The sequence below is a fragment of the Lepisosteus oculatus genome, chromosome 14 (genome assembly GCF_040954835.1).
Source record: "Lepisosteus oculatus isolate fLepOcu1 chromosome 14, fLepOcu1.hap2, whole genome shotgun sequence".
NCBI lineage: Eukaryota > Metazoa > Chordata > Actinopteri > Semionotiformes > Lepisosteidae > Lepisosteus > Lepisosteus oculatus.
In genome coordinates, this window is record NC_090709.1 from 26,552,369 (window position 1) to 26,577,687 (window position 25,319).

General features: G+C 51.0%; 1 protein-coding gene, 7 non-coding genes and 2 pseudogenes across 8 annotated transcripts; 9 read left to right on the plus strand and 1 right to left on the minus strand.

The window, feature by feature from the left end:
• Positions 1–308: 308 nt before the first annotated feature.
• Positions 309–1,411, plus strand: LOC138242536 (zinc finger protein 211-like). The gene has a single exon (XM_069198069.1). The coding sequence runs from the start codon at positions 309–311 to the stop codon at positions 1,116–1,118; it is 810 nt and encodes a 269-aa protein (XP_069054170.1). The 3' UTR covers positions 1,119–1,411.
• A 1,674-nt stretch (positions 1,412–3,085) lies between these two features.
• On the plus strand, positions 3,086–3,194 carry LOC138219211 (5S ribosomal RNA; annotated as a pseudogene).
• A 6,765-nt stretch (positions 3,195–9,959) lies between these two features.
• LOC138245254 (5S ribosomal RNA) lies at positions 9,960–10,078 on the plus strand. Its single transcript, XR_011193865.1, has one exon. It is a non-coding gene; the product is annotated as a 5S ribosomal RNA (ribosomal RNA).
• A 599-nt stretch (positions 10,079–10,677) lies between these two features.
• LOC138243532 (U1 spliceosomal RNA) lies at positions 10,678–10,842 on the minus strand. The gene has a single exon (XR_011192187.1). It is a non-coding gene; the product is annotated as a U1 spliceosomal RNA (small nuclear RNA).
• Positions 10,843–12,324: 1,482 nt separating this feature from the next.
• Positions 12,325–12,438, plus strand: LOC138219036 (5S ribosomal RNA; annotated as a pseudogene).
• A 537-nt stretch (positions 12,439–12,975) lies between these two features.
• Positions 12,976–13,094, plus strand: LOC138217471 (5S ribosomal RNA). Its single transcript, XR_011181183.1, has one exon. It is a non-coding gene; the product is annotated as a 5S ribosomal RNA (ribosomal RNA).
• Positions 13,095–13,631: 537 nt separating this feature from the next.
• Positions 13,632–13,750, plus strand: LOC138244215 (5S ribosomal RNA). Its single transcript, XR_011192828.1, has one exon. It is a non-coding gene; the product is annotated as a 5S ribosomal RNA (ribosomal RNA).
• A 537-nt stretch (positions 13,751–14,287) lies between these two features.
• Positions 14,288–14,406, plus strand: LOC138217472 (5S ribosomal RNA). Its single transcript, XR_011181184.1, has one exon. It is a non-coding gene; the product is annotated as a 5S ribosomal RNA (ribosomal RNA).
• A 537-nt stretch (positions 14,407–14,943) lies between these two features.
• LOC138216752 (5S ribosomal RNA) lies at positions 14,944–15,062 on the plus strand. Its single transcript, XR_011180464.1, has one exon. It is a non-coding gene; the product is annotated as a 5S ribosomal RNA (ribosomal RNA).
• Positions 15,063–15,599: 537 nt separating this feature from the next.
• On the plus strand, positions 15,600–15,718 carry LOC138244216 (5S ribosomal RNA). The gene has a single exon (XR_011192829.1). It is a non-coding gene; the product is annotated as a 5S ribosomal RNA (ribosomal RNA).
• The last annotated feature ends 9,601 nt before the right edge of the window (positions 15,719–25,319 follow it).

A 25,319-nucleotide genomic window follows, 5' to 3' on the forward strand; every position in this document is an offset into this window, starting at 1 on the left:
TCAAACAATCATATGATCCCTTAGTATCTGATGACTTTACACACAGGTTTAATAATCTGGTTACTGAGAAAATCGTTGAAAGTTTTAATGAACTGGAGAGTATGTCTGTTCTTGGGCAAAGAGAGGATCAACTGAATGAACTGGACGGTTTTAGCCTCAGAGAGCTGGAGAAGGAGCCCCAGATGATTCACAGTGCTGTGCAGCACACTGAGGGACATAATGATGAAAACAAATCTCAGTTTCATCACACAGAGCAAGGCCATTCCATGGAGCATTTGCAGAATAAGAGACCCCAGCACGATCAGGGGATGAAGAAGAATCACTCAAGGCCTTGCTCAGATGGAGTGGACAAACTGCCATTATGGCACAGGGAGAAGCAGCGTTTCTGTCAGTCTAGCATTTCAAAACCCTATCAGCACCTTCACACAGGAGAGAGACCGTTCAGCTGTAGTCAGTGTGGGAAGAGTTTTAGTCAGTCAAGCCACTTAAAAACCCACCAGCGCATTCACACAGGAGAGAGACCTTTCAGCTGTAGTCAGTGTGGGAAGAGTTTTAGTCACTCGCACCTCTTAAAACGACATCAGCACATTCACACAGGAGAGAGACCATTCAGCTGCAGTGAGTGTGGGAAGAGTTTTAGTCAGTCAAGTAACTTAATTACCCACCAGCGCATTCACACAGGAGAGAGACCGTTCAGCTGCAGTCAGTGTGGGAAGAGTTTTAGTAAGTCAAGTCACTTAAAAACCCACCAGCGCATTCACACAGGAGAGAGACCGTTCAGCTGCAATCAGTGTGGGAAGAGTTTTAGTAAGTCAAGTCACTTAAAAACCCACCAGCGCATTCACACAGGAGAGAGACCGTTCAGCTGCAATCAGTGTGGGAAGAGTTTTAGTCAGTCAAGTAGCTTAAAAACCCACCAGCGCATTCACACAGGAGAGAGACCGTTCAGCTGCAATCAGTGTGGGAAGAGTTTTAGTCTGAAAAGCCACTTACAGTCACACCAGCGCATTCACACAGGAGAGAGACCTTTCAGCTGTAGTCAATGTGGGAAGAGTTTTAGTCACTCAAGTAGCTTAATAGTCCACCAGCGCATTCACACAGGACAGAGACCGTTGTAGCTTGAGTTTGCTGCTCCTTTGCCAGTCTCTCTCTCCCTCGTCTCAAGTGGTGCTGGACACAGAGAGGCCATTCCATTTGGTTCACATTTAAGGTGTTTTTCTAGCTGATAGAGTGTTCTGATAAGGAACAATTCCCAAAGCTGAGACACATCAACCACCCTAATTAATGGTCATCTCTGGTGCCTCACTGTCTGGGAGATTCCAAGGGAGAGTCTCATCCCAAGTGGTTTACACCCAAGGATGAGTGCATGGTTACTCATCCTCACACTGGGCACCAATAAATGTAGGCATCCTCTCACGAGGCACCAATAAATGTAGGTGTTTGTGCATTTACTGGGCCAATTGTTAATTGTTGCAGTAAGTCACAAAATGATTCTCGAATGCCCATGGAGCTTTCAACCAATGAGCGACCATAGTACCTCCAGGTAAAACTCCAGCTCCTCCTGGACATCCTCAGACTCAGCTCAGACAGTCACGTAAACGCCAATGTGTCCGAGTGTCAGGACTTTTCCTTGTTCTAAGAGTCAAGAACGGAGGTTGCCCGCCCATAACCAAAGGATCCACCCGAGGTTAGCCCAGCAGCAAGCCTCGTGAACCCACCGCGAACGCTCACCTGATCAACGAGTGAACTACGGTCGGAGCTGTGGACAGCTGAATATCAGTATTCAGGACTAGCGCTACATCAGGAACGAACCGGTCTTCTTCCTGTCTAAAGAGTGCGACTTGCTCGGATCTGTAGTCACTTTTCTGTGTGCAATCTCTCCTTTGTTTCAGCCAACACTAACTAGCCGGTCTTCAGAGAGCATCAGCAGCGCACAGCAGCAGAAATCTCTCTTCTTCTTCTTCTCTCAAGTCGAACCAGCACTGCCTGGCACCGGCCGAGCCAGAGAGGGCCAGAGAGCACCGATTGGACGCAGCAACAGCCTGCTACTGCTTCTTTGCGTCTGCGGGAGATCTGAACCCCCACAGAGCAGACGAGTATTCAACATTCTGCATTACAGCTCGAGAATTCAATTGTTACCTCAACCTGAGTTGATATCAATTTAATTCCTATGAGTCATGTACTTGCTTTTGAGTATCTAATGTACAAGTTGTAACAAAGTTCATTTACAAAACGGTCTAAATGAATGATATATGGAATGTATGTCCATCTTGGTTTGTAACTCTTTGTGATTGAATACATACCTTTTGTATTCTGCTAACCCTCACTATAAGATCTATGCACATTTTATGTAATAATAAATGTACTCTCGTGTATTAGTATCCATGTGTATGTGCGTTGCTGAGTTATCCTGCTGGGTCGGTCTTCTAATAACCATCAAAGAATCATTTTGTGACTTACTGCTACAATTAATAATTGTCCTGGTAAATGCACAAGACACCTACATTTATTGGTGCCTCGTGAGAGGATGCCTTTTAAGTTCCTCCAGTCAGGACAGTAGGCTCTACTGTACACAGAGAGGGGTGGGGGTGTGGATTAAGCCGATACCCTGGCTTCTCTCCAGACACAGCTGTGTGAGCTCCTCCAGTAAGGACAGGAACCTCTTCTGTACACAGAGAGGGGTGGGAGGGGGAAACAAGCCGATACCCTGGCTTCTCTCCAGGCACAGCTGGGTGAGCTCCTCAAGTCAGGACAGGAGGCTCTGCTGTACACAGAGAAGTACCGGGGTGTGGATCAAGCTGGTACTTTGGCATCTCTTCAGACACAGCTGGATGAGGTCCTCCAGTCAGGACAGGAGGTTCTACTGTAAACAGAGAGGGGCGGGAGAAGGGAACAAGCTGATACCTGTTTGTCCTTATCCAGTGCAGGACAAGCCAACACAAGGGAGCACATTTGTGAACATCCAGCCACGCATTGATTTCGAAAGAAGCTCCTTTCCAAAGAATTGCAAATGAACGATCCCGCTCAGGGGACACGGAACCCCCGCCAAACAGCTTCAAGTAGCGTGTCAGGTGCCATTGCTTTAGCTTATGGCCACACCACCCTGAACATGTCTGATCTTAGAAGCTAAGCAGGGTCAGGTCTGATTAGTACTTGGATGGGAGACCACCTGGGAATACCAGGTGCTGTAAGCTCTTGCTCTCTCAGCCAGCAGAGGTCGCCATTGGTGCCGTAGGCTTTGGGAGGAAACCCTGAAGTATGGACATTTAACACTTACAAGAAAAGTGATCTATAGCCTCATTTTTGAGATGTTTTGTGTGTGACTCATACATATAAAAAAAAAGTTTGTAAAACGAATATCGAAGCTGCCTCTAAATCTGCAAATGAAGATCAGTCAATAAACCACTTGTTTATGTATAACTATACATATATTCACTTATTACTGATTTCATTAATTGAGCACGGATGCAATAGAGGTACAGCCATTCACTGTTTGACATGTCTGTACTGGTACAGAACCTAGCAATCAGAAAACGGGTGAAACTGTCTTTAGAATTAGCATACAGTACCGAGGCCCCCCATGACCAAATAAAGGCTAATCTCGATAATCATCCTAAATAATGCAAACTACAGCAAAAAGACTCACTTTGAAAAGGGAATGAATGTCCGGAAGGAGTAGTGTAACCAGCTTGAATTGCTTCTCTGGACCTATAAGTAAAAGAAACAGAGAACTAGTAGCGTCATCGATTCCTTTCAAACTGGTGCTTTAGCAAGCACATGATTCGTGGTGTCGTAAATCTTCTGTATCTGATGTTGGACCAAGCACATCAGGGGAGAGTGCGAACGCAGTCCCCCACAACCACAAGCATCTTGAGATACTGTCCTATGCCCTCTATTTCCCACAGATTTTCTGCTTTCGTGCAAACACGTCAGGAGGAAGTTTGTCAGGAGAGATGCCGTATATAACGAAAGCAGCGGTCAGGGAAAATTGGGGCGAGAGAACTTGCAACCAGTGTTCAAACTGGGCCCAGAAGGTCTTAGCAAAAAAGCAGGACCACAGGAGATGGGTCACAGTCTCCTCCTCACCGCAGCCCACCCAAACGCAGCGAGGGCTGGGGGTGAGGCCCTACGGTACAAGAAAGTTCGCACCGGTAAGCACTGGTGGATGACATTTCAGGCTACGTCTCTGTGAATGTTGCACAGAAACTTAGAGAAGTGTTTCCACACCTTCCTTGTTTGGGCTGATGTTAAAATGCTCACATGGGTCTGCCTATTCTTCTGGGGTGCAATGAAATCTTCCAGTTTTTGGACGCTGACATCTCGGAGGGGAATATGGCCAATTGGGTGAGATCTTACAAAACTTTTAACTGTCCCATAAATTGCAGGGCATGTGTCAGAGAGTGTGACATCCAGCTTGGGTCTGACACCCCACACTCTGAACACCTCCCTACCTACCCAGAGCCTGGCAAAATAAGTCCAGGTACTCTCCAGGCGCTGTTGCAAAGCCTCTCAGCACAGAGGCCAGGAAAATGCACAGCAGCTTCATAGCAATATCTGGGACTGACTTCCCCCCTGAGAGTAGCGGCCTGTACATTATTTCTCTTCTGAGTCTTTCCTGCTTCCCACCCCATAGAAATTGAAACATCAATCTCCTCAGCACCGCCGCAACACGGTGTGGGATTGGGAAGGTAGAAGCCAGAAAATTCAAGACAGGCAAGAGCTCGGCTTTGATGACCAGCACCTTCCCTGTCATGGTGAGGTCTCGGTCCTTCCATTGCATCAGTTTTTTGTTTAAGATTGGCAATTTGTTCTGCCAATTTACTGTTCCCATCTCTTCTCCAAAATACACCTTAATTCTGTTCTCTTGCAGGCTGAGATCATGTCCTTCTTTTGGCTCCCTCCAGTTCTGATAAAAAATCTCACTCTTAGATTTGTTAATTTTTGCAGAGGAAGCCAAAGAGAAACGATCACAGCACTGCAGAGCTCTGCTAATTGAGGCATTGTCAGAGAGGATCAGGGTGACGTCATCCATGTATAGAGATGTGTTTACCTCTCCTCCCCCACTTCCAGGCACTGGTATCCCATTAATGGCCTGATCCTGGCGCAAGGCACAGGCTAAGGGCTCCATAGCCAAAACGAATAACAAGGGGGATAATGGGCAGCCCTGCCTCACCCCTGAACAGACTTCAAAGGGGCGTGATCTATTGCCATTAACCATTACTCTGCTGTTGCTACCTGTGTACAGCAGGTTAATCCACTTTCTCATGATGGGGCCAAACTTCATGTGCTCAAGTACCGATATTAAGTACTGCCGGTTTAGGCGGTCAAAGGCCTTTTCTAGGTCTACACCTAAAATGCACAGAGGGAGGGAGCGATCCTCTGAGTACAGACAGACATCCCTCAACAAGACCAGGTTGTCGCTCATCAGGCGTCCTGCTATCCCACAAGTCTGTTCTTTCCCTACCAGTGAGGCCACTACATTTTGTAGGCGCAGGAAAAGGGCTTTGGACAGGATCTTAGTGTCCACGCCTAACAGGCTGAGGGGTCTCCAGTTCTTTATGTCATTCTTTGCTCCTTTCTTAAACAAGAGAGAGATAGTGCCTTCTCTTAAGGAGTCAGGCAGCAATTCTGTCTTATAGCTTTCCTCGAATAGGAGCAGTAGCGGATCCTGAAGCAGATCCCAAAAGGTGCAATAAAATTCTTTAGGGAGCCCGTCAGCACCCGGAGTTTTTCCCTTCTGTAAGCTCTCCATAGCCTGTCTCAGCTCTTCTACTGTCAAAACCCTCTCAAGTACTTCCCTATCTTCTTCACTCAAAACGTTTTCTAGCTTTGAGGTAAAAAAATGAATTTCTTCATCCTTTACCTCTGTAGTGCTGTACAGTCTTGAGTAGAAGGCCTCGGTGCAGGAGAGGATAGCACTCGGCTCTGTTCTCTCTCGTCCCTCCTCATCAACTACACTTTCCATGACAGACTTGGAGCCTACCACTTTCCTGAAAAAGAAGCGAGTACACTTCTCATTTCCTTCCAAGAACTGCACTCTGCTTCTTAACAGCACTCCTCGACTACTTTCTTCGGCTATGCTCCGGATGTCCTTTTTTAAAAGGGTGATATCCTCAAGCACATCGAAGCCACTGTGCAGCATCGTGTAGAGACGCTGCAGCTGCCTGTTTCCTGGCTAGCACTCCTCTCCGTCTGGCAGCAGGCTTCCTTCCCTCAGCCATGAAAAAGGCCCTTGTCTTCACCTTCACCTCCTCCCACCACTCTCCTACTGACCCATACAGAAACTGCAAGGACAGCCACTTTGATGGTTTCTCCTTGTAGCGGGATACTACCCCCTCGTTCTCTAGCAGCTTTGTGTTGAGTTTCCAGAGGCCTGGGCCAAAGACAGTCCCGCCCTGGAGTTCCACTCTACACCCTAAAGCCTGATGATCTGAGAAGAAGACAGGCTGAAGAGTGACCCCAACAACTTTCACTCTCTCCGAGACAAAGCAATAGTCAATTCTGGAACTGATATTCCTCCCTGACCATGTATATCCTGCTGTTGTGGGATATATAGATCTATATGTGTCAGAGAGTTTAAAGTCTAGAACTAAGTTTTGCAGGGCCAGTGAGCTGGAATCCAATTTTATCGGAAAGCTAGACTGCCTATCTGTGTGCTCTAAGATACAATTAAAATCCCCTCCCACTATCACGTCTGTGCTACATAACAATAGGGGAGAGAGTGCCTTGAGTAGCTCCACCCTTCCTCCCACGTCAGTAGGACAATACACATTGATTAGATGCAGGTTAATGGTCCCCCATTCAACATCCACACACAGCAACCTGCCATCTATGACCCTCTGAATACTTTTCAATTTGAATGCCCATCCTTTGAAAAGAATGGCCATGCCAGAGGCTCTGTTGTTATTGTCCCCTGTCCAAACAGAAGGCCCTTTATCCCACCTATCTTCAAAGCTTTTGAACCTCTCTTGATAGGCTAATGCACACTCCTGCAACATGAACACATCCCCCTCTCTCTGCTGGAGGTAATCAAAGACAGACTGGCATTTAACTCTGTCATTGATACCTCTGGTGTTAAGAGAAATTATGTTTAGAGCCATATTACATAAGAAGGTGGAACCAGTCTTTACAAAACACATTTCTCTTCTGTCTCACCTGTTACCTTCTCTTTTTCTTTTTCTTCTTACCAATTTCCTGCCAGCCATCCTCTGAATGAGCCTTCATCAGGGCGGCAGCAGTAAAAGCGTTCACGGAGTCCATTTCAAGGAAGGGGGTAGAGGGAGGGGTGGAGGGGTTCCAGCTGTCCCCATCGCCATGCTCTCCTTCCTCCTCGCTCGGGGAGAAAACAGAGTCATTTTTCCTTTTCCTCAAGTCCAGCTCCTGGGAGCACTGAGGGGAAAGGGGTGCAGCCGATGCACCAGTCTCCTCTTCCCCCTCACCCACCAGCTGTTGCAGATCCTCCGTGATGGACTGGATGGAGGAGAGGAGGGCATCTGTAGCACTTGCAGAGTCTGAGAATAGCAGCTCTGCTGAATCCTGGGTATCCTCGCTGGACCCGCTCCACCGGGGGGCCCCACACTGGCCCTCGTTCTGAGGAGCAGGAGTGGGGGAGGGGTCCTCGCTGTTCTCGGGGGTTTTCAAACCCTCGTTCTTGTCTGGTGCAGTCTGCGGTTGTAGGGGCGTAGTGCTTTTCTCTTCCACCGGCCCTGGAGCCACAGCAGGACTGATCCTGGCTGGAGGCTGAAAGCCTTTGTCCAACAAGGGTTCTTTGTTTGACTTGTTGTTTGCTTTGGCTTTTCGGGCCGGTTTGGCTGAAACAAGCACTGCCTCATCCTTTCTCATTTTGAGTTTATTGGCGTAGGCGTGAGGGCAGTTCTTAAAAACGTGTCCTTCCGAGCCACATAAATTGCACTTTGGCAGCATTGAACTGTCAGAGGCTAAATGTCCCTGTTTGCCACAGGTCTTGCAGCATTTCACAGTGCAGGACGATGCCAGGAGTCCCACAGCACCACAGCGCCGACACACCTTTGGTTGTCCCACATAAAAAACATAGCCATTGCAGGCGCCCAGCCGGATTGTAGAGGGCAGGTGCCTTAAGCCTCCATTTACATTGTCCGGTAGCAAGCGAACCTCGAATTTCCTTGCTCCTGTTTTTATACCGTCAACATCTCTAACCTCAGTTCCATGGTGGACGGTGCAGTACTGGTTAAGCCAGGTGTGAATGTCCTCCGTCTTTGCCAGTTCCGAGAACATAATAACATGCACCGTTTTCCTCTCTCTCTGTGTCAGAGGCTGCAAGTTGATCTTCTCAAGGGCAGGAACTTTCCCTCTTTTTACCTCAAACACATCCACACATTGTTCAAACAGAGAATAGGTAGCAAAAACAATCTCAAATGCTTTCTGACCTGGGAGAGCGAAGATGAAATCCAAGTGCCGAGGTTCCTTCTGCAACACTTTTCTGCTGAACTGCATACGGTCCATGAAGAGGTCATCCAAAAGCTCAAAACGCACAGCATTCTTGTGGGATCCAAAGGTTGCCATTTCGAAAACTGAAAAACAAACACTGCTTCCACAAAACAAGAAAACAATCCAACTACTCCACCTACAGGCTGATCAAGGTACCACCCCTGCCAGGTAAGTATGAGCTGTACAAGCCCCTGCAAGCGGCCCGCACCCACAGCACAAAGCGCGCAGCCTACGCCTGCTCCTCCCCCCGCACACCACCGCCTCCTGCTGGGCCCACTCTTTCGCACACTCACACGCCACACTAACACTCAAAAGGGTGGGCAAAATGAGAAAACGAGCGCGCCGTTTCCTACACATCTGCAGACCTCCTTGAATGTCTGGCGCTGGGCATGCCCCGCTCTCCTCCACCTTATCTTATCAAGTGTGACCACCGACAATGGCCACAATGCCGGGGAATGGCACCTGTAAAGTGTTAATTGGGGCACAGGAACAGCCCGTCTCGTCTCGGGGGCCGGCTTCAAAGACAATACAGCAAACACAGCGGGGCGGGGGAATTCAGGTACATTCAGCTCCGGCGGGAATGAGTCATTTGTTGGTCTTTTCAAGTGCTGGGAGCCGAGTAATCCTTCGCTTGTATCGTTTCTCCCCGGTGACTAGATCACTAGATCTGACTGGGACCAGTAGGGAGCGCTCACCCTGCGGTCTGTGTGGCTTTCTTATGCCCCAGCATCCTGATGGCGACACTCTGCTGCACAAACAGGCGCCGTCCTTCGGGGGAGGCATAAAACCGAGGTTCTGACCCTCCTTGGCCATTAAGAAATCCGAGGGCATCTCTCAAAAAGAGACTCCGGGGGTGTCTCTCTGGTGTTAGTGTTCCCCTTTACCAATCAGTCGGGGTCTCCTCCTAATCCCCGTCTCATATGTAACAATCAATGACGAGGCCCCCCTGTCCCGCGATATTGTATTTGTCTCCTGGCCGCTGGCTGGCGCCGTGAGATTTAGTACTCGCGCAAGAGACCGGGGGCAGAGCGCGAACGCGGTTCCCCGCCCCCCACAAAGTGTGCGCTCCAGGTTCCCTCTCGGGGCTCTGCAACACAGCGGAAAGGCAGCGAGAAGGAGCCTCTTGCTCTGACGCCGCAAGGCCACAAGAGGGCGGAGGCGCCGCGCGCCCGGCCGATGTGTTGGACTGGTGCGCTTTATGTGCTGAAATAAACATGCGACAGCCCAGAAATGTTTTCAGAGTGCTGTGCACTGGAGGTTTTTGTCTTGTGAAGACTTGCCTTGTGCTCCTCCGTGCAGTTTGTTTGTTCTCCTCCAGTACGGGACAAGCCAACACAAGGGAGCACATTCGCCAACATCCAGGTACGCAATGCGATTTGGAAAGAGGCTCCTTTCCAAAGAGTTGCACACGAACGATCCTTCAGTCCCGCTCGGGGGGCACAGAGCCCCAGCCACACACAGCTTCAAGTAGCGAGTTAGGCGCCAAGCCTTTTGCTTGCGGCCACACCACCCTGAATGTGCCCAATCTCTTCTGATCTTGGAAGCTAAGCAGGGTTGGGCCTGAATAGTACTTGGATGGGAGACTTCCTGGGAATACCAGGTGCTGCAAGCTTTTGCTCTCTCGGCCAGCAGGGGTCGCCGTTGGTGCCGTAGGATTTGGGAAGAAAACCTGGAGGATGGAAAGGTGATCTATAGCCTCATCTCTAGAGATGTTTTGTTGCTATGGCATGTGTGTGACCCATATAAAAAAAAACCCGTTTGTAAAACGAATATCGAAGCTGCCTCTAAATCTGCAAATGAAGAAGAGTCGATAAACCACTTGTTTATCGTATAACTATACATATATTCATTTATTACTGATTTCATTCATTGAGCACAGATACAATAGAGGTACAGCAATTCACTGTTTGACATGTCTGCACTGGTACAGAACCTAGCAATCAGAAAAGGGGTGAAACTGTCTTTAGAATTAGCATACAGTACCGAGGCCCCCATGACCAAATAAATTGGCCTTAATAATGCAGACTACAGCAAAACGACTGACTTTGAAAAGGGAATGAATGTCCGGAAGGAGTAGTGTAACCAGCTTGAAATGCTTCTCCGGACCTCTAACTAAAAGAAACTGGGAACCAGCAGTGGCTTTCGAACTGGGATCCTATCGCAGCACGTGGTGTCATAACTCTTCCGTATCCGATATTGGACCAAGCACATCAGGGGAGAGCGCGAACGCAGTCCCCCACTACCAGAAATTATGCAGTCGAGATTCCCACATTTGGGGAATTCGCAGGGGTCAGCACAGCCGGAGTGCAATGGCCGAGCCTCGCCCTGGGTGAATTGATTTTTTAAGAACTTTATTTTCTTTTCACAAAAAAATACAGGACATCACAAATTAGAAAGCTTTACATTAATATACATACTTAAAACAGTATATATGATCACATCTCATTACATTTTGACACGGTACCAGTTACATAGCAACAATTTCTTTTTTTCTGGTGTAAATCACATTCTTTACTTAAACATGATAATGTTTTTCACAGTTTCTTGAGATATTGACCTATGCTCTCTATTTCCCACAGATTTTCTGCTTCCTCCCTCCTTTCTCTCCACAGATCTCTGAGGTAATAGTTCTCTTGGGTGATGAACAGGGCCAGGCTACCTGCTGCCTTGACTGGGACCTCGATGCCTTTGAACAGCCCCATGTTCCTCACTCTCCACAGGGCGTCTTTCCCACTCTTCACCACGGCCCAGATCCTGTCAAACAAGTCAGGAGGAAGTTTGACAGGAGAGATGCCGTTGTAGCGGCAATGCTTGTTAATAAGACAGAATTAAGCGGTGGTATGCTGTCCTAAATGAGGCCCCATCTCACCTTCCATCTCTGTGGTGCAGCCACAGAGAAAGTATTCATGCAGGCTGATTTAAGATGTTTTCTTTTGATAAGGGACAGCTCCCAGATGGGGATGCACTTAGCTAAGCCTGGCTATCATGATCAATGGTCATCCATTGGCGCCTATCTGTCTAGGGAGTGCCAAATGGACATCTGGACTGCATTCCAAAGTGTTAAGAGTAAGTGACTCATATCTCACGCAGGGCGTGGTAATACCACGTGGGTCTCCAATGCCCGCCAAACTCTCAACCAATCAGCACACACCTGTGTCTTGGTCAAAAAGTGAGCGCAAGCTCAGATCGGGGCTCTCCTTGGCCATTGTCGCACATCCTCAGAGACAATCATGTGACAACTGCTGTTGTCTGCAAAGGGACTTGAACTTTGTTATAAGCGCAAGGCCGAGGATCCTGTACGTACTCAGAATTCAGAAAGCTTTTAAGCGCAGGAGGCGCCCTATCCCCGCTCGCTCGCTCACTCCCCTGTTCACACGTGCAGTGCGGCTTGTCCGTCTGTTTATTTGTCAGCTTTGGCGAGACACGGGTGCTTGTGTATTAGCGTGAGCGTTTTTTATTCTGATCAGGAACAGTTTTACAAGTCCGCAAAGGATCGAGGAAAGGTTTATCGCCAGCTGAAAAGAGACACAGCGCTTCGGCTGTGGAGACTTGTTCAGCTGGCGTTCGGAGAGTCGCGTTTTTCAGAATTGTATTGAGATCGTTTTCCACAGAGCTCAGATGTCAAAGCACAGCAGCAGCTCTCCACAGCGATCCTCTATAGCGCCCTTTCTCCCGCAGCTCCGTCCTCATTGGAAGGAAGCAAGAGTGAAAGGCTGAAGTGAAATAGAGCGGGGACGAAGGCAGTGAAGAGAGAGAACGTGGGAAGAAGAGAAAAACGCAAGGGAAAAAAAGCAGCGTCGTAAAAGAGGTGACGGAGCTGTCCTCTCAATAAGAAGGGTGCCAGCGAGCCTCGCTCTCGTTTACGGCCACACCCCCTTGAGCACGCCTGATCTCGTCTGATCTCGGAAGCTAAACAGGGATGGGCCTGGTTAGTACTTGGAGACCGCCTGGGAATACCAGGTGCTGTAACCTTTTAAGCGCAGGAGGCGCCCTATCCCCGCTCGCTCGCTCAGTCCCCTGTTCACACGTGCAGTGCGGCTTGTCCGTCTGTTTATTTGTCAGCTTTGGCGAGACACGGGTGCTTGTGTATTAGCGTGAGCGTCTTTTATTCTGATCAGGAACAGTTTTACAAGTCCGCAAAGGATCGAGGAAAGGTTTATCGCCAGCTGAAAAGAGACACAGCGCTTCGGCTGTGGAGACTTGTTCGGCTGGTGTTCGGAGAGTCGCGTTTTTCAGAATTGTATTGAGATCGTTTTCCACAGAGCTCAGATGTCAAAGCACAGCAGCAGCTCTCCACAGCGATCCTCTATAGCGCCCTTTCTCCCGCAGCTCCGTCCTCATTGGAAGGAAGCAAGAGTGAAAGGCTGAAGTGAAATAGAGCGGGGACGAAGGCAGTGAAGAGAGAGAACGTGGGAAGAAGAGAAAAACGCAAGGGAAAAAAAGCAGCGTCGTAAAAGAGGTGACGGAGCTGTCCTCTCAATAAGAAGGGTGCCAGCGAGCCTTGTTCTTGCTTATGGCCACACCCCCTTGAGCACGCCTGATCTCGTCTGATCTCGGAAGCTAAACAGGGATGGGCCTGGTTAATACTTGGATGGGAGACCGCCTGGGAATACCAGGTGCTGTAAGCTTTTAAGCGCAGGAGGCGCCCTATCCCCGCTCGCTCGCTCATTCCCCTGTTCACACGTGCAGTGCGGCTTGTCCGTCTGTTTATTTGTCAGCTTTGGCGAGACACGGGTGCTTGTGTATTAGCGTGAGCGTTTTTTATTCTGATCAGGAACAGTTTTACAAGTCCGCAAAGGATCGAGGAAAGGTTTATCGCCAGCTGAAAAGAGACACAGCGGTTCGGCTGTGGAGACTTGTTCGGCTGGCGTTCGGAGAGTCACGTTTTTCAGAATTGTATTGAGATCGTTTTCCACAGAGCTCAGATGTCAAAGCACAGCAGCAGCTCTCCACAGCGATCCTCTATAGCGCCCTTTCTCCCGCAGCTCCGTCCTCATTGGAAGGAAGCAAGAGTGAAAGGCTGAAGTGAAACAGAGCGGGGACGAAGGCAGTGAAGAGAGAGAACGTGGGAAGAAGAGAAAAACGCAAGGGAAAAAAAGCAGCGTCGTAAAAGAGGTGACGGAGCTGTCCTCTCAATAAGAAGGGTGCCAGCGAGCCTTGCTCTCGCTTACGGCCACACCCCCTTGAGCACGCCTGATCTCGTCTGATCTCGGAAGCTAAACAGGGATGGGCCTGGTTAGTACTTGGATGGGAGACCGCCTGGGAATACCAGGTGCTGTAAGCTTTTAAGCGCAGGAGACGCCCTATCCCCGCTCGCTCGCTCATTCCCCTGTTCACACGTGCAGTGCGGCTTGTCCGTCTGTTTATTTGTCAGCTTTGGCGAGACACGGGTGCTTGTGTATTAGCGTGAGCGTCTTTTATTCTGATCAGGAACAGTTTTACAAGTCCGCAAAGGATCGAGGAAAGGTTTATCGCCAGCTGAAAAGAGACACAGCGCTTCGGCTGTGGAGACTTGTTCGGCTGGTGTTCGGAGAGTCGCGTTTTTCAGAATTGTATTGAGATCGTTTTCCACAGAGCTCAGATGTCAAAGCACAGCAGCAGCTCTCCACAGCGATCCTCTATAGCGCCCTTTCTCCCGCAGCTCCGTCCTCATTGGAAGGAAGCAAGAGTGAAAGGCTGAAGTGAAATAGAGCGGGGACGAAGGCAGTGAAGAGAGAGAACGTGGGAAGAAGAGAAAAACGCAAGGGAAAAAAAGCAGCGTCGTAAAAGAGGTGACGGAGCTGTCCTCTCAATAAGAAGGGTGCCAGCGAGCCTTGTTCTTGCTTATGGCCACACCCCCTTGAGCACGCCTGATCTCGTCTGATCTCGGAAGCTAAACAGGGATGGGCCTGGTTAATACTTGGATGGGAGACCGCCTGGGAATACCAGGTGCTGTAAGCTTTTAAGCGCAGGAGGCGCCCTATCCCCGCTCGCTCGCTCATTCCCCTGTTCACACGTGCAGTGCGGCTTGTCCGTCTGTTTATTTGTCAGCTTTGGCGAGACACGGGTGCTTGTGTATTAGCGTGAGCGTTTTTTATTCTGATCAGGAACAGTTTTACAAGTCCGCAAAGGATCGAGGAAAGGTTTATCGCCAGCTGAAAAGAGACACAGCGGTTCGGCTGTGGAGACTTGTTCGGCTGGCGTTCGGAGAGTCACGTTTTTCAGAATTGTATTGAGATCGTTTTCCACAGAGCTCAGATGTCAAAGCACAGCAGCAGCTCTCCACAGCGATCCTCTATAGCGCCCTTTCTCCCGCAGCTCCGTCCTCATTGGAAGGAAGCAAGAGTGAAAGGCTGAAGTGAAATAGAGCGGGGACGAAGGCAGTGAAGAGAGAGAACGTGGGAAGAAGAGAAAAACGCAAGGGAAAAAAAGCAGCGTCGTAAAAGAGGTGACGGAGCTGTCCTCTCAATAAGAAGGGTGCCAGCGAGCCTTGCTCTCGCTTACGGCCACACCCCCTTGAGCACGCCTGATCTCATCTGATCTCGGAAGCTAAACAGGGATGGGCCTGGTTAGTACTTGGATGGGAGACCGCCTGGGAATACCAGGTGCTGTAAGCTTCTAAGCGCAGGAGGCGCCCTATCCCCGCTCCCTCGCTCATTCCCCTGTTCACACGTGCAGTGCGGCTTGTCCGTCTGTTTATTTGTCAGCTTTGGCGAGACACGGGTGCTTGTGTATTAGCGTGAGCGTTTTTTATTCTGATCAGGAACAGTTTTACAAGTCCGCAAAGGATCGAGGAAAGGTTTATCGCCAGCTGAAAAGAGACACAGCGCTTCGGCTGTGGAGACTTGTTCGGCTGGCGTTCGGAGAGTCGCGTTTTTCAGAATTGTATTGAGATCGTTTTCCACAGAGCTCAGATGTCAAAGCACAGCAGCAGCTCTCCACAGCGATCCTCTATAGCGCCCTTTCTCCCGCTGCTCCGTCCTCATTGGAAGGAAGCAAGAGTGAAAGGCTGAAGTGAAATAGAGCGGGGACGAAGGCAGTGAAGAGAGAGAACGTGGGAAGAAGAGAAAAACGCAAGGGAAAAAAAGCAGCGTCGTAAAAGAGGTGACGGAGCTGTCCTCTCAATAAGAAGGGTGCCAGCGAGCCTTGCTCTCGCTTACGGCCACACCCCCTTGAGCACGCCTGATCTCGTCTGATCTCGGAAGCTAAACAGGGATGGGCCTGGTTAGTACTTGGATGGGAGACCGCCTGGGAATACCAGGTGCTGTAAGCTTTTAAGCGCAGGAGACGCCCTATCCCCGCTCGCTCGCTCATTCCCCTGTTCACACGTGCAGTGCGGCTTGTCCGTCTGTTTATTTGTCAGCTTTGGCGAGACACGGGTGCTTGTGTATTAGCGTGAGCGTTTTTTATTCTGATCAGGAACAGTTTTACAAGTCCGCAAAGGATCGAGGAAAGGTTTATCGCCAGCTGAAAAGAGACACAGCGCTTCGGCTGTGGAGACTTTATTAATAAGGCCCCTCAGTAGTTGAGATCTCTGTTATACCCATCTAGAAACATGCAATCAGCATGTTATTGCTGAAGCAATAGTCACAACATTATTCCACACCTGGGTGAGATGCGGGTTATGATGACAGTCATGCTTTCTACACCTTATACTGAGCTCAGAAATGGACCAAGCGGACATCTCACGAGCAGATCCCTCCGCGTATAAGAAAGGCAACTTGTCTCAGCAAAAATACCACGGATTCACATCCAAAATATGATAAAAAGGCAAAAACCCCACACTTGGAATGCAAACGTACCCTAAAAAGGAAACACGGTTTTAAAACGAACTTGATTTTCCCCTGGAGAAACCTTTTTATGGACACACATCGCATCTATTACACATGTAGAACTAAATATAAAGATAAAACTTAATATAAGAAGTCATGACATATCACACATGACGAAGTCTGGTCCAGAATAAACAGTTTACACTGAACCACCTTTATTTACCTTGGTCACTCACTTCTATTAACTGTTTAACTGGGTAACAAATTAATATTTGTTTCAATTTGGGATCTACACCTGGGAGCCCTGAAATGTTGGCCAGAGGGGAGAAGCTGATATTCAGACGTGAGAATATATTAAAAAAAAGGATCTGATGTTGTTTTTCACCTGTCTAATCAAAGCTTGTTCAAAAATTATCTGATTATAGGACACACGAGTTTATAATCATACTCATTCCACTTTTTAACCCCGTATATATGCACAATATGAAACGTATATACACTAAATCTCACGTGTGACTCCCATAATATACATTTCTTTACGAAAATTAGGAACACTTACTACAATTATCAACCCCCCCATGACGAGGCAATATTTCATACCTTTGTTTCTTTGTGGGTTCAAAGTTCTGTCCTGTCGTTTCACACGTAATGTTTTGGTAGTTATCTCAATGTTCCTTTGCAATTATCTCCAAGATCATCATCAACTTTTTGTAAAACGCTATGCACAACTGATATTTAAAGAAAGTCCTGTACCAAAACGTCTTCGTAGGGAAAGACAACTTTTTTTTTCCTTACGTTAGTCGCTACACGGTTACTCAAAAAATCCATTCACCGCCTTTAAAAAAAAGTTTCGTTTTTTATTGTGGTTCACTGACATTTCTGTCACAATTCTGAGGGACCCCAAATAAAATTCACTTGCCGGTATAAAGATGCCGGCGAGGATAAGACAGGTATCGAGCCACCTGCGTATCTAGCGGACGTTTAAAATAAAAAAAATGGCGTGTAATGTTGCGAAGGGCTACTGTTTTTTTTATAGTTTGTCGATTGTAAGGGACGTGGGCCGCGACAGAAATACTGGACGGGGTGGGAAAAGCTTGATTGATGGTTTGTTGTACCGCAACGGTCACAATTGACTCACCAGCAAAGATGGCGCCGAGGCCACATCGACTCCCTCCCGCCCTGCCTCGCACCGAAGCTCGAGCTGCGGAGCGCGACGCCAAACCGCCGGTCCACGGGCGCGGGCGCCGGACATAGACGTCATAAACCCTTCCGAGGCGCAGGAATTATAGATCACGGTAGTTTCTTCTGGACCCGGGTTAGGGACAGTGTGCCCTCCGTGAGAGTCTTCTGAGGAAGCCAGTGTCTCATGGGTGTCCAGGCTTGGTACCATCTGTCCATCACAGGACACACAGACACACACACTCACTCACACACCCTGGACAGGACACCAGTCCATCACAGGACATACACACACCCTAGATAGGACACCAGTCCATCACAGGACACACACACACTCACACACCCTGGACAGGACACCAGTCCCTCACAGGACACACACACACAACCTGGATAGGACACCAGTCCCTCACAGGACACTCAGACACACACACTCACACAACCTGGACAGGAACCAGTCCATCACATGACAAACACACACACACTCACACACCCTGGACAGGACAGCACTCCATCACAGGACACACACACACCAGGGCCAGTTTTCCCAGAAGCCAATTAGCCCAAAAGCCTGTCTTTGGACCCGAAGAACACAGGGAGAACATGCAGACTCCACACAGACAGTCCCCACCCCCCCGGTCCAGACCCGAGCCCGGAGCCCCCCCGCGCTGAACCCCTCCGTACAGACGTCCGCACACAGCTCCGTTGTTCCCGATTCCCGAGGTGATCTGTTAAAAGAAGCCGGTGTGTTGCCTCCAGGTGACATTTCCTACTGGAGTCAGGACAGGAGGCTCTTCTGTACACAGAAGGGGGTGGGGGTGGGGAACAAGCCGCCCAGCCCTGTGGTTGAAGCCGATACCCCGGCTTCTCTCCAGACACAGCTGGGTGAGCTCCTCCAGTCAGTACAGGGGGCTCTACTGTACACAGAGGGTGGCGGGGGTGTGGAACAACTCCTTTGTTCGGGGCCTTGGGGCATTCTTGTTGTGAAAGGCGCTATATAAAAACTGAATTGAAATTGAATCTTACAGGTTTGGGTTTTTCGGAGATCTTGTCAGAGATCTTGTCTGACATGCCCGTCTGACATGCCCGTTTCAAAAACGTAACGACACTCCTCACGTCCGAGCGCCGCTGGTCTGTGACGTAACGTATGCTTACACAACCATGACGGTTTCATCATGGACAGCACGAAAGCCCGAAAAGTGGTTGACGTTTTAATTTGGCAACGCCACGATGGATCCCAGTTTTTTTTTTTATTTTTTTTTTTTTATTCTGATGTTCTGGAAAAAACAAAACAAAAAAAAAACGGCTCGCTTGCCCGGTCGTGTAGTGTTTCCACACCCCACGCAAATCAACTTCTCTTCGCCCCCTGGGGCTCGTCGCCCGCCGCACCCCTCTCACGTGATAGGGGCTTCCCCCGGCTGTGACGTACTTACCCCACCCCCTTCGGCCAACGTCATACCGAAGGTCGCGCTTCGGGCCGCGGCGATGTTGACGGACTGTCTTGTAGCGTGAGAAGGGTTTAAATTTCAACTTAAGGAGTTGGCCATCGTTATATTTCGCGAGGTATCATACGGGGGGAAAATGAACATTTATATTTATCAACCTACTAGTAATACTGGGTGGATGTCACGTTCCCCAAAGTTCAGTGCCTCTCTCTAATAAAGTAGAAACGCGACATTAAAAAAAAGAACTCCTATTCCCATTTGTTATGACCCCATCGTGTTTTTCCCGGTGTGCGCTTATCTTTCGGAGACCGTTTCTCTCTGGTGTTGTTTTGCTGTTGGAATAAATGCCGAGGTGACCCTTCTGTGTGGAGTCTGCGTGTTCTCTCCAGCGGGTCGTTTCCTCCACCGCAGGGGCTGGTCGAACCGGGGTCTCCCAATCGTCACAGAAGTGTGTGTCGTTTTGGGTGGTGGTGGGGGGGTGCATCGGGGATACTGCGCCCCGAGGGGGTGACCTCTCACCTTACTCCGGACAAAGGGAGAAGACCTGTACCTTCACGAGTCCGGGTTGTGAAAACTTCTTCTGGCAGTTCAAAACGTTTCGAAGGGACTACAGCGCTACCCTGTTTTCCATTTGTATCGTGTATTATTAGACAGTCATAAGTATCTGTACTGATCACAGAGTCCCCCTCTCACTGCCAGGACTGAAGACCAGTGCAGCACGAATAATAATAATAATTAATAAGTCTGGACTCTCCACTCAGAGCTCCTCCCAGGTCAGGGGGATCCCCTCCAGCCCCCCCAGTGTGCAGCCCCTACCTGGATGATGCTCCAGTCCGCTCAGCACACAGCAGCTCTCAGTGGGGAGGAGAGCAGAGGGATGGAGCCAGTTCAGAGAGGGGGGTGATAAGGAGGCCATGATGGGTCAAGACCAGGGGGGGAATCAGGCCAGGACACTGGGGTAACACCCCTACTCTTCTCCAGAAACACCCCGGGATTGTTAACGAGCACAGAGAGTCAGGACCTCGGTTTTACGTCTCATCCGAAGGACGGCGCCTGTTTACAGTCTAGTGTCCCCCGTCACTATACTGGGGTATCAGGACCCACACAGACTGCAGGGTGAGAGCGCCCCCTGCTGGCCCCACTCACACCTCTCCCAGCAGCAACCTTGGGGGGGGGGGAGGGAAAAAACCAAAAGCTAAACAGATTTTTTTTTAAAAAAATTTATTGATGCTTAACAAAAGGTCATCAGTCCAGTCTGGGGCCCCTCAGCTTCAGTTCAGACCAGTCTGGGGCCCCCCAGCTTCAGTACAGTCTGGGGCCCCTCAGCTTCAGTCCAGTGCAGTCTGGGGTCCCTCAGCTTCAGTCCAGACTGGGGTCCTTCAGCATCGGTCCAGCACAGTCTGGGGTCCCTCAGCTTCGGTCCAGCACAGACTGGGGTCCCTTAGCTTCGGTCCAGTCTGAGGTCCCTCAGCTTCGGTCCAGCACAGACTGGGGTCCCTCAGCTTCGGTCCAGACTGGGGTCCCTAAGCTTCGGTCCGGCACAGTCTGGTGTCCCTCAGCTTCGGTACAACACAGCCTGAGGTCCCTCAGCTTTGGTCCAGTCCAGTCTGGGGCCTCTCAGCTCCAGTCTAGTCCAGTCTGGGGCCCCTCAGCTCCAGTCCAGTCCAGTCTGGTGTCCCTCAGCTCCAGTGCTGTCCAGTCTGGGGTCCCTCAGCTTCAGACCAGCACAGTCTTGGGTCCCTCAGCTTCGGCCCAGCACAGACTGGGGTCCCTCAGCTTCGGTCCAGCATAGACTGGGGTCCCTCAGCTTCGGTCCAGCACAGTCTGGGGTCCCTCAGCGTCGGTCCAGCACAGTCTGGTGTCCCTCAGCTCCTGTCCAGTCCAGTCTGGGGTCCCTCAGCTTCGGTCCAGCACAGTCTGGGGTCCCTCAGCTTCGGTCCAGTCTGATGTCTCTCAGCTCCGGTCCAGTCCAATTCAGTCCAGTCCAGTCCAGTCCAGATCTTAGCAGGCACAGAACCAGGAAAGGAACCTGGAAAGATATTGTTATTGCAGGTGTGAGGGACACAGACACAGACGTCACCATGACATCAAACAGCAAGAGGAGACTCCTCCTTGAATCACAGACACGACCGGGCGGCGCCCCCCTGTCTGCTCACCTACACCTCCTCTTCCTCTTCTTGTCCTTCCCGGCAGCCTGCTTCTCCTCTCCCTCGCTCTTCCTCTCCTGAGCTACGGTCTCCGCCGCCTCCATCGGCTCGTCCTGATCTTCTGTCTCCACTGACACGCAGCTCAGGGACTTTAAAAAGACGCATCGGCGCTTCTGAAGCAGAGACAGGAGAGTCACGTTAAGAGTCGGACTGGACACTCCAGTACATGAACACTGCACTGAGAGAGAGAGGGGTTCACACAGACACACTGACTGGACACTCCAGTACATGAACACTGCACTGAGAGAGAGAGGGGTTCATACACACACACTGACTAGACACTCCAGGACATGAACACTGCACTGAGAGAGAGAGGGGTTCATACAGACACACTGACTGGACACTCCAGTACATTAACACTGCACTGAGAGAGAGAGGGGTTCATACAGACACACTGACTGGACACTCCAGGACATGAACACTGCACTGAGAGAGAGAGGGGTTCATACAGACACACTGACTGGACACTCCAGGACATGAACACTGCACTGAGAGAGATAGAGGGGTTCATACAGACACATGACTGGACACTCCAGGACATGAACACTGCACTGAGAGAGAGAGGGGTTCATACAGACACACTGACTGGACACTCCAGTACATGAACACAGCACTGAGAGAGAGAGGGGTTCATACAGACACACTGACTGGACACTGACTTGACACTGGACAGGAGTAAAGAGAGGATCAGAGCATTACCCACCTTCTTTTTCTTCTGTCTCACAGGAGGTGGTGATTGGACCTCCTCCAGCTGGAGTCCGTGGAGGGAGAGAGGGGGCAGGAGAGGGACAGCACAGGGAGAGAAAGAGAGAGACAGGTAAGTCAAGTGTCCCAAGAGCACAGAGACTCTGCTGAGATCACACTCGCAGTGAGTGAGCCTGGGTGTAGCCCACTAATACTGACCCAAAGGACACCACAGGACAGAGAGGAGGAGGAGGAGAGAGACACACTGCCTGGACACCACAGGACAGAGAGGAGGAGAGAGACACACTGAGGACAGAGAGGAGGAGTAGAGAGACACTGACAGACAGGGCTGAAAGAGAGAGAGACAGAGAGGCAGGGACAGGCAGACAGCAGGCCGAGAGAGACACTGACAGACAGGGCTGAAAGAGAGAGAGACACTGAGACCCAGGGACAGACAAGACGGCAAAACTCCACCACAGACAGGACAGGGGGCAGGGTGGGACCAGCACTGACCTCCTTACTCTCTCCTGCCGGAAGAGCTGTCTCCACCTCCTCTTCCTCCTGCAAGTCAAGAGACAGGCTGAGAGAGTGACGGGCTGGCGGGACATCGGCGAACAGAGCTGAAGGCAAAGAGCAGAGGAGACAGGCCCAGCTGGGACAACGCAGGACAGACAGAGAGACAGACAGGGAGACACACGGAGAGACACAGGGAGAGAGACCAAGCTGGGACAACGCAGGACAGACAGAGAGCAGGGAGACACACGGAGAGACACAGGGAGACAGGCCCAGCTGGGACAACGCAGGACAGACAGAGAGCAGGGAGACACACGGAGAGACACAGGGAGACAGGCCCAGCTGGGACAACGCAGGACAGACAGAGAGCAGGGAGACATGGAGAGACTCAGACAGAAGGACAGAAAGACAGAAAGAGAGAAGTACAGACGGACAAAAAGACAGAGAAAAGGACAGATGGACTGATGGACAGAAAGGCAGAGAAAAGGACAGAAAGACAGATGGACAGATGGACAGAGAAAAGAACAGAAGGACAGAGGGACAGATGGACAGAGGGACAGATGGACTGAAGGATAGACGGACAGACTCTGCCCCACTTGCCTCGTCAGACATCTCAGCCTCTCTCCTTGCCCTCCGCACTGGGGAGCCCCAGGCGGGGCGTGGCGGGGCCGGGCGGGCGATGGGGGGCAGGACGGGCGGGGGCAGGGGCAGGGGCACCGCCCCGGGCAGCAGGGGGGGCTCGCGGGGCATGGTGGGGATGAAGGGGGGGCGTCGGGGCGGGGCGGGCAGGGGCCTGAGGGGGCCGGAGGGGGGGGCTCTTGGGCGAGGGGGGGGGGGCACCGAGCCGAACGAGCTGGGCGAGCCCGAGCGGGACGAGCCGGGCGACACCGGGAGCTCCAGCTGCAGCTCGGCCGCCCTCTCCAGCTTCTGGACGAGCTCGGGAAACACGAAGACACCACGGGATAATGTCCAGCGGGGAGAGAGGGAGACACAACGCAGGGGGGATGAGGAGCAGAGACTACGCCTGGACAGGTGAGTGTGTACAGTGTGTCCAGTAAGAGTCTGGACAGGTGAGTGTGTACAGTGTGTCCAGTAAGAGTCTGGACAGGTGAGTGTGTCCAGTGTGTCCAGTGAGAGTGTGGACAGGTGAGTGTGTACAGTGAGAGTCTGGACAGGTGAGTGTGGACAGTGTGTCCAATAAGAGCCCAGACAGGTGAGTGTGGACAGTGTGTCCAGTGAGAGTCTGGACAGGTGGGTGTGTACAGTGTGTCCAATAAGAGCCCAGACAGGTGAGTGTGGACAGTGTGTCCAGTGAGAGTCTGGACAGGTGGTTGTGTACAGTGTGTCCAGTAAGAGTCTGGACAGGTGGGTGTGTACAGTGTGTCCAGTAAGAGTCCGGACAGGCGAGTGTGTCCAGTGTGTCCAGTAAGAGTCCGGACAGGCGAGTGTGTCCAGTGTGTCCAGAAAGAGTGTGGACAGGTGTGTCCAACAGTAAGAAGCTGTCTTACCCCGTAACCTAGCTCAGGGGTGTTAGGGGGTGCTCTGTCTCCTCCCCAGATCTCACCTTCAGCTCTGGTGAAATGACGGACCACTAGGAGATGCTGGAAACGAGGACACAAGACAGAGGTTAGGTCCACAGAGCTCACTCAATCACTACAGCAAGCAGAGACCTCTCGGCCATCAGGACTGTGGGGGTCAGAGTGGGGAGCTGTAGGGTATCGGGAGTTTAGGGGCCAGAGTGGGGAGCTCTAGGGTATCGGGAGTTTAGGGGTCAGAGTGGGGAGCTGTAGGGTATCGGGAGTTTAGGGGTCAGAGTGGGGAGCTGTAGGGTATCGGGAGTTTAGGGGTCAGAGTGGGGAGCTGTAGGGTATCGGGAGTTTAGGGGTCAGAGTGGGGAGCTGTAGGGTATCGGGAGTTTAGGGGTCAGTGTGGGGAGCTGTAGGGTATCGGGAGTTTAGAGGTCAGAGTGGGGAGCTGTAGGGTATCGGGAGTTTAGGGGTCAGAGTGGGGAGCTGTAGGGTATCGGGAGTTTAGGGGTCAGTGGGGAGCTGTAGGGTATCGGGAGTTTAGGGGTCAGAGTGGGGAGCTGTAGGGTATCGGGAGTTTAGGGGTCAGAGTGGGGAGCTGTAGGGTATCGGGGGTTTAGGGGTCAGTGTGGGGAGCTGTAGGGTATCGGGAGTTTAGGGGTCAGTGGGGGGAGCTGTAGGGTATCGGGAGTTTAGGGGTCAGTGTGGGGAGCTGTAGGGTATCGGGAGTTTAGGGGTCAGTGGTGGGAGCTGTAGGGTATCGGGAGTTTAGGGGTCAGTGGGGGGAGCTGTAGGGTAGATGTGGGGCACCGGGCCCACCACAGGGCGGCCGGTCCAGTCTCGCGGAAGGCGACCGGGTCAGACTTACGGAAAAGCACCGGGACTTGGGCCGGGACCTCTCCCGCTGCCAGTCCGGGTTCGGCCTGACCGGTGTGACCTGTGAAGACGCCAAACAGCCCATCTCCGAGACAGCTCTGACCAAATAGCCCAGCCCAGTCGTGTCGAGACTAGGGGCCTTGGGCAGTCTCTACAGTGTGTCCAGTGAGAGTGTGGACAGGTGAGTCTCTACAGTGTGTCCAGTGAGAGTGTGGACAGGTGAGTCTTACCAGTGTGTCCAGTAAGAGTCTGGACAGGTGAGTCTCTACAATGTGTCCAGTGAGAGTCTGGACAGGTGAGTCTGACCAGTGTGTCCAGTAAGAGTCTGGACAGGTGAGTGTGTACAGTGTGTCCAGTGAGAGTCTGGACAGGTGAGTCTCTACAGTGTGTCCAGTGAGAGTCCGGACAGGTGAGTCTCTACAGTGTGTCCAGTGAGAGTGTGGACAGGTGAGTGTGTACAGTGTGTCCAGTGAGAGTCCGTAAAGGTGAGTCTCTACAGTGTGTCCAGGAAGAGTCTGGACAGGTGAGTGTGTACAGTGTGTCCAGTAAGAGTCTGGACAGGTGAGTCTCTATAGTGTGTCCAGTGAGAGTCTGGACAGGTGAGTGTGTACAGTGTGTCCAGTAAGAGTCTGGACAGGTGAGTCTCTACAGTGTGTCCAGGAAGAGTGTAGGACG

Excerpts from the sequence above, each read along its gene's own strand:
- LOC138242536 (XM_069198069.1), top strand. The coding sequence starts at position 309 with ATGAAGAAGAATCACTCAAGGCCTTGCTCAGATGGAGTGGACAAACTG.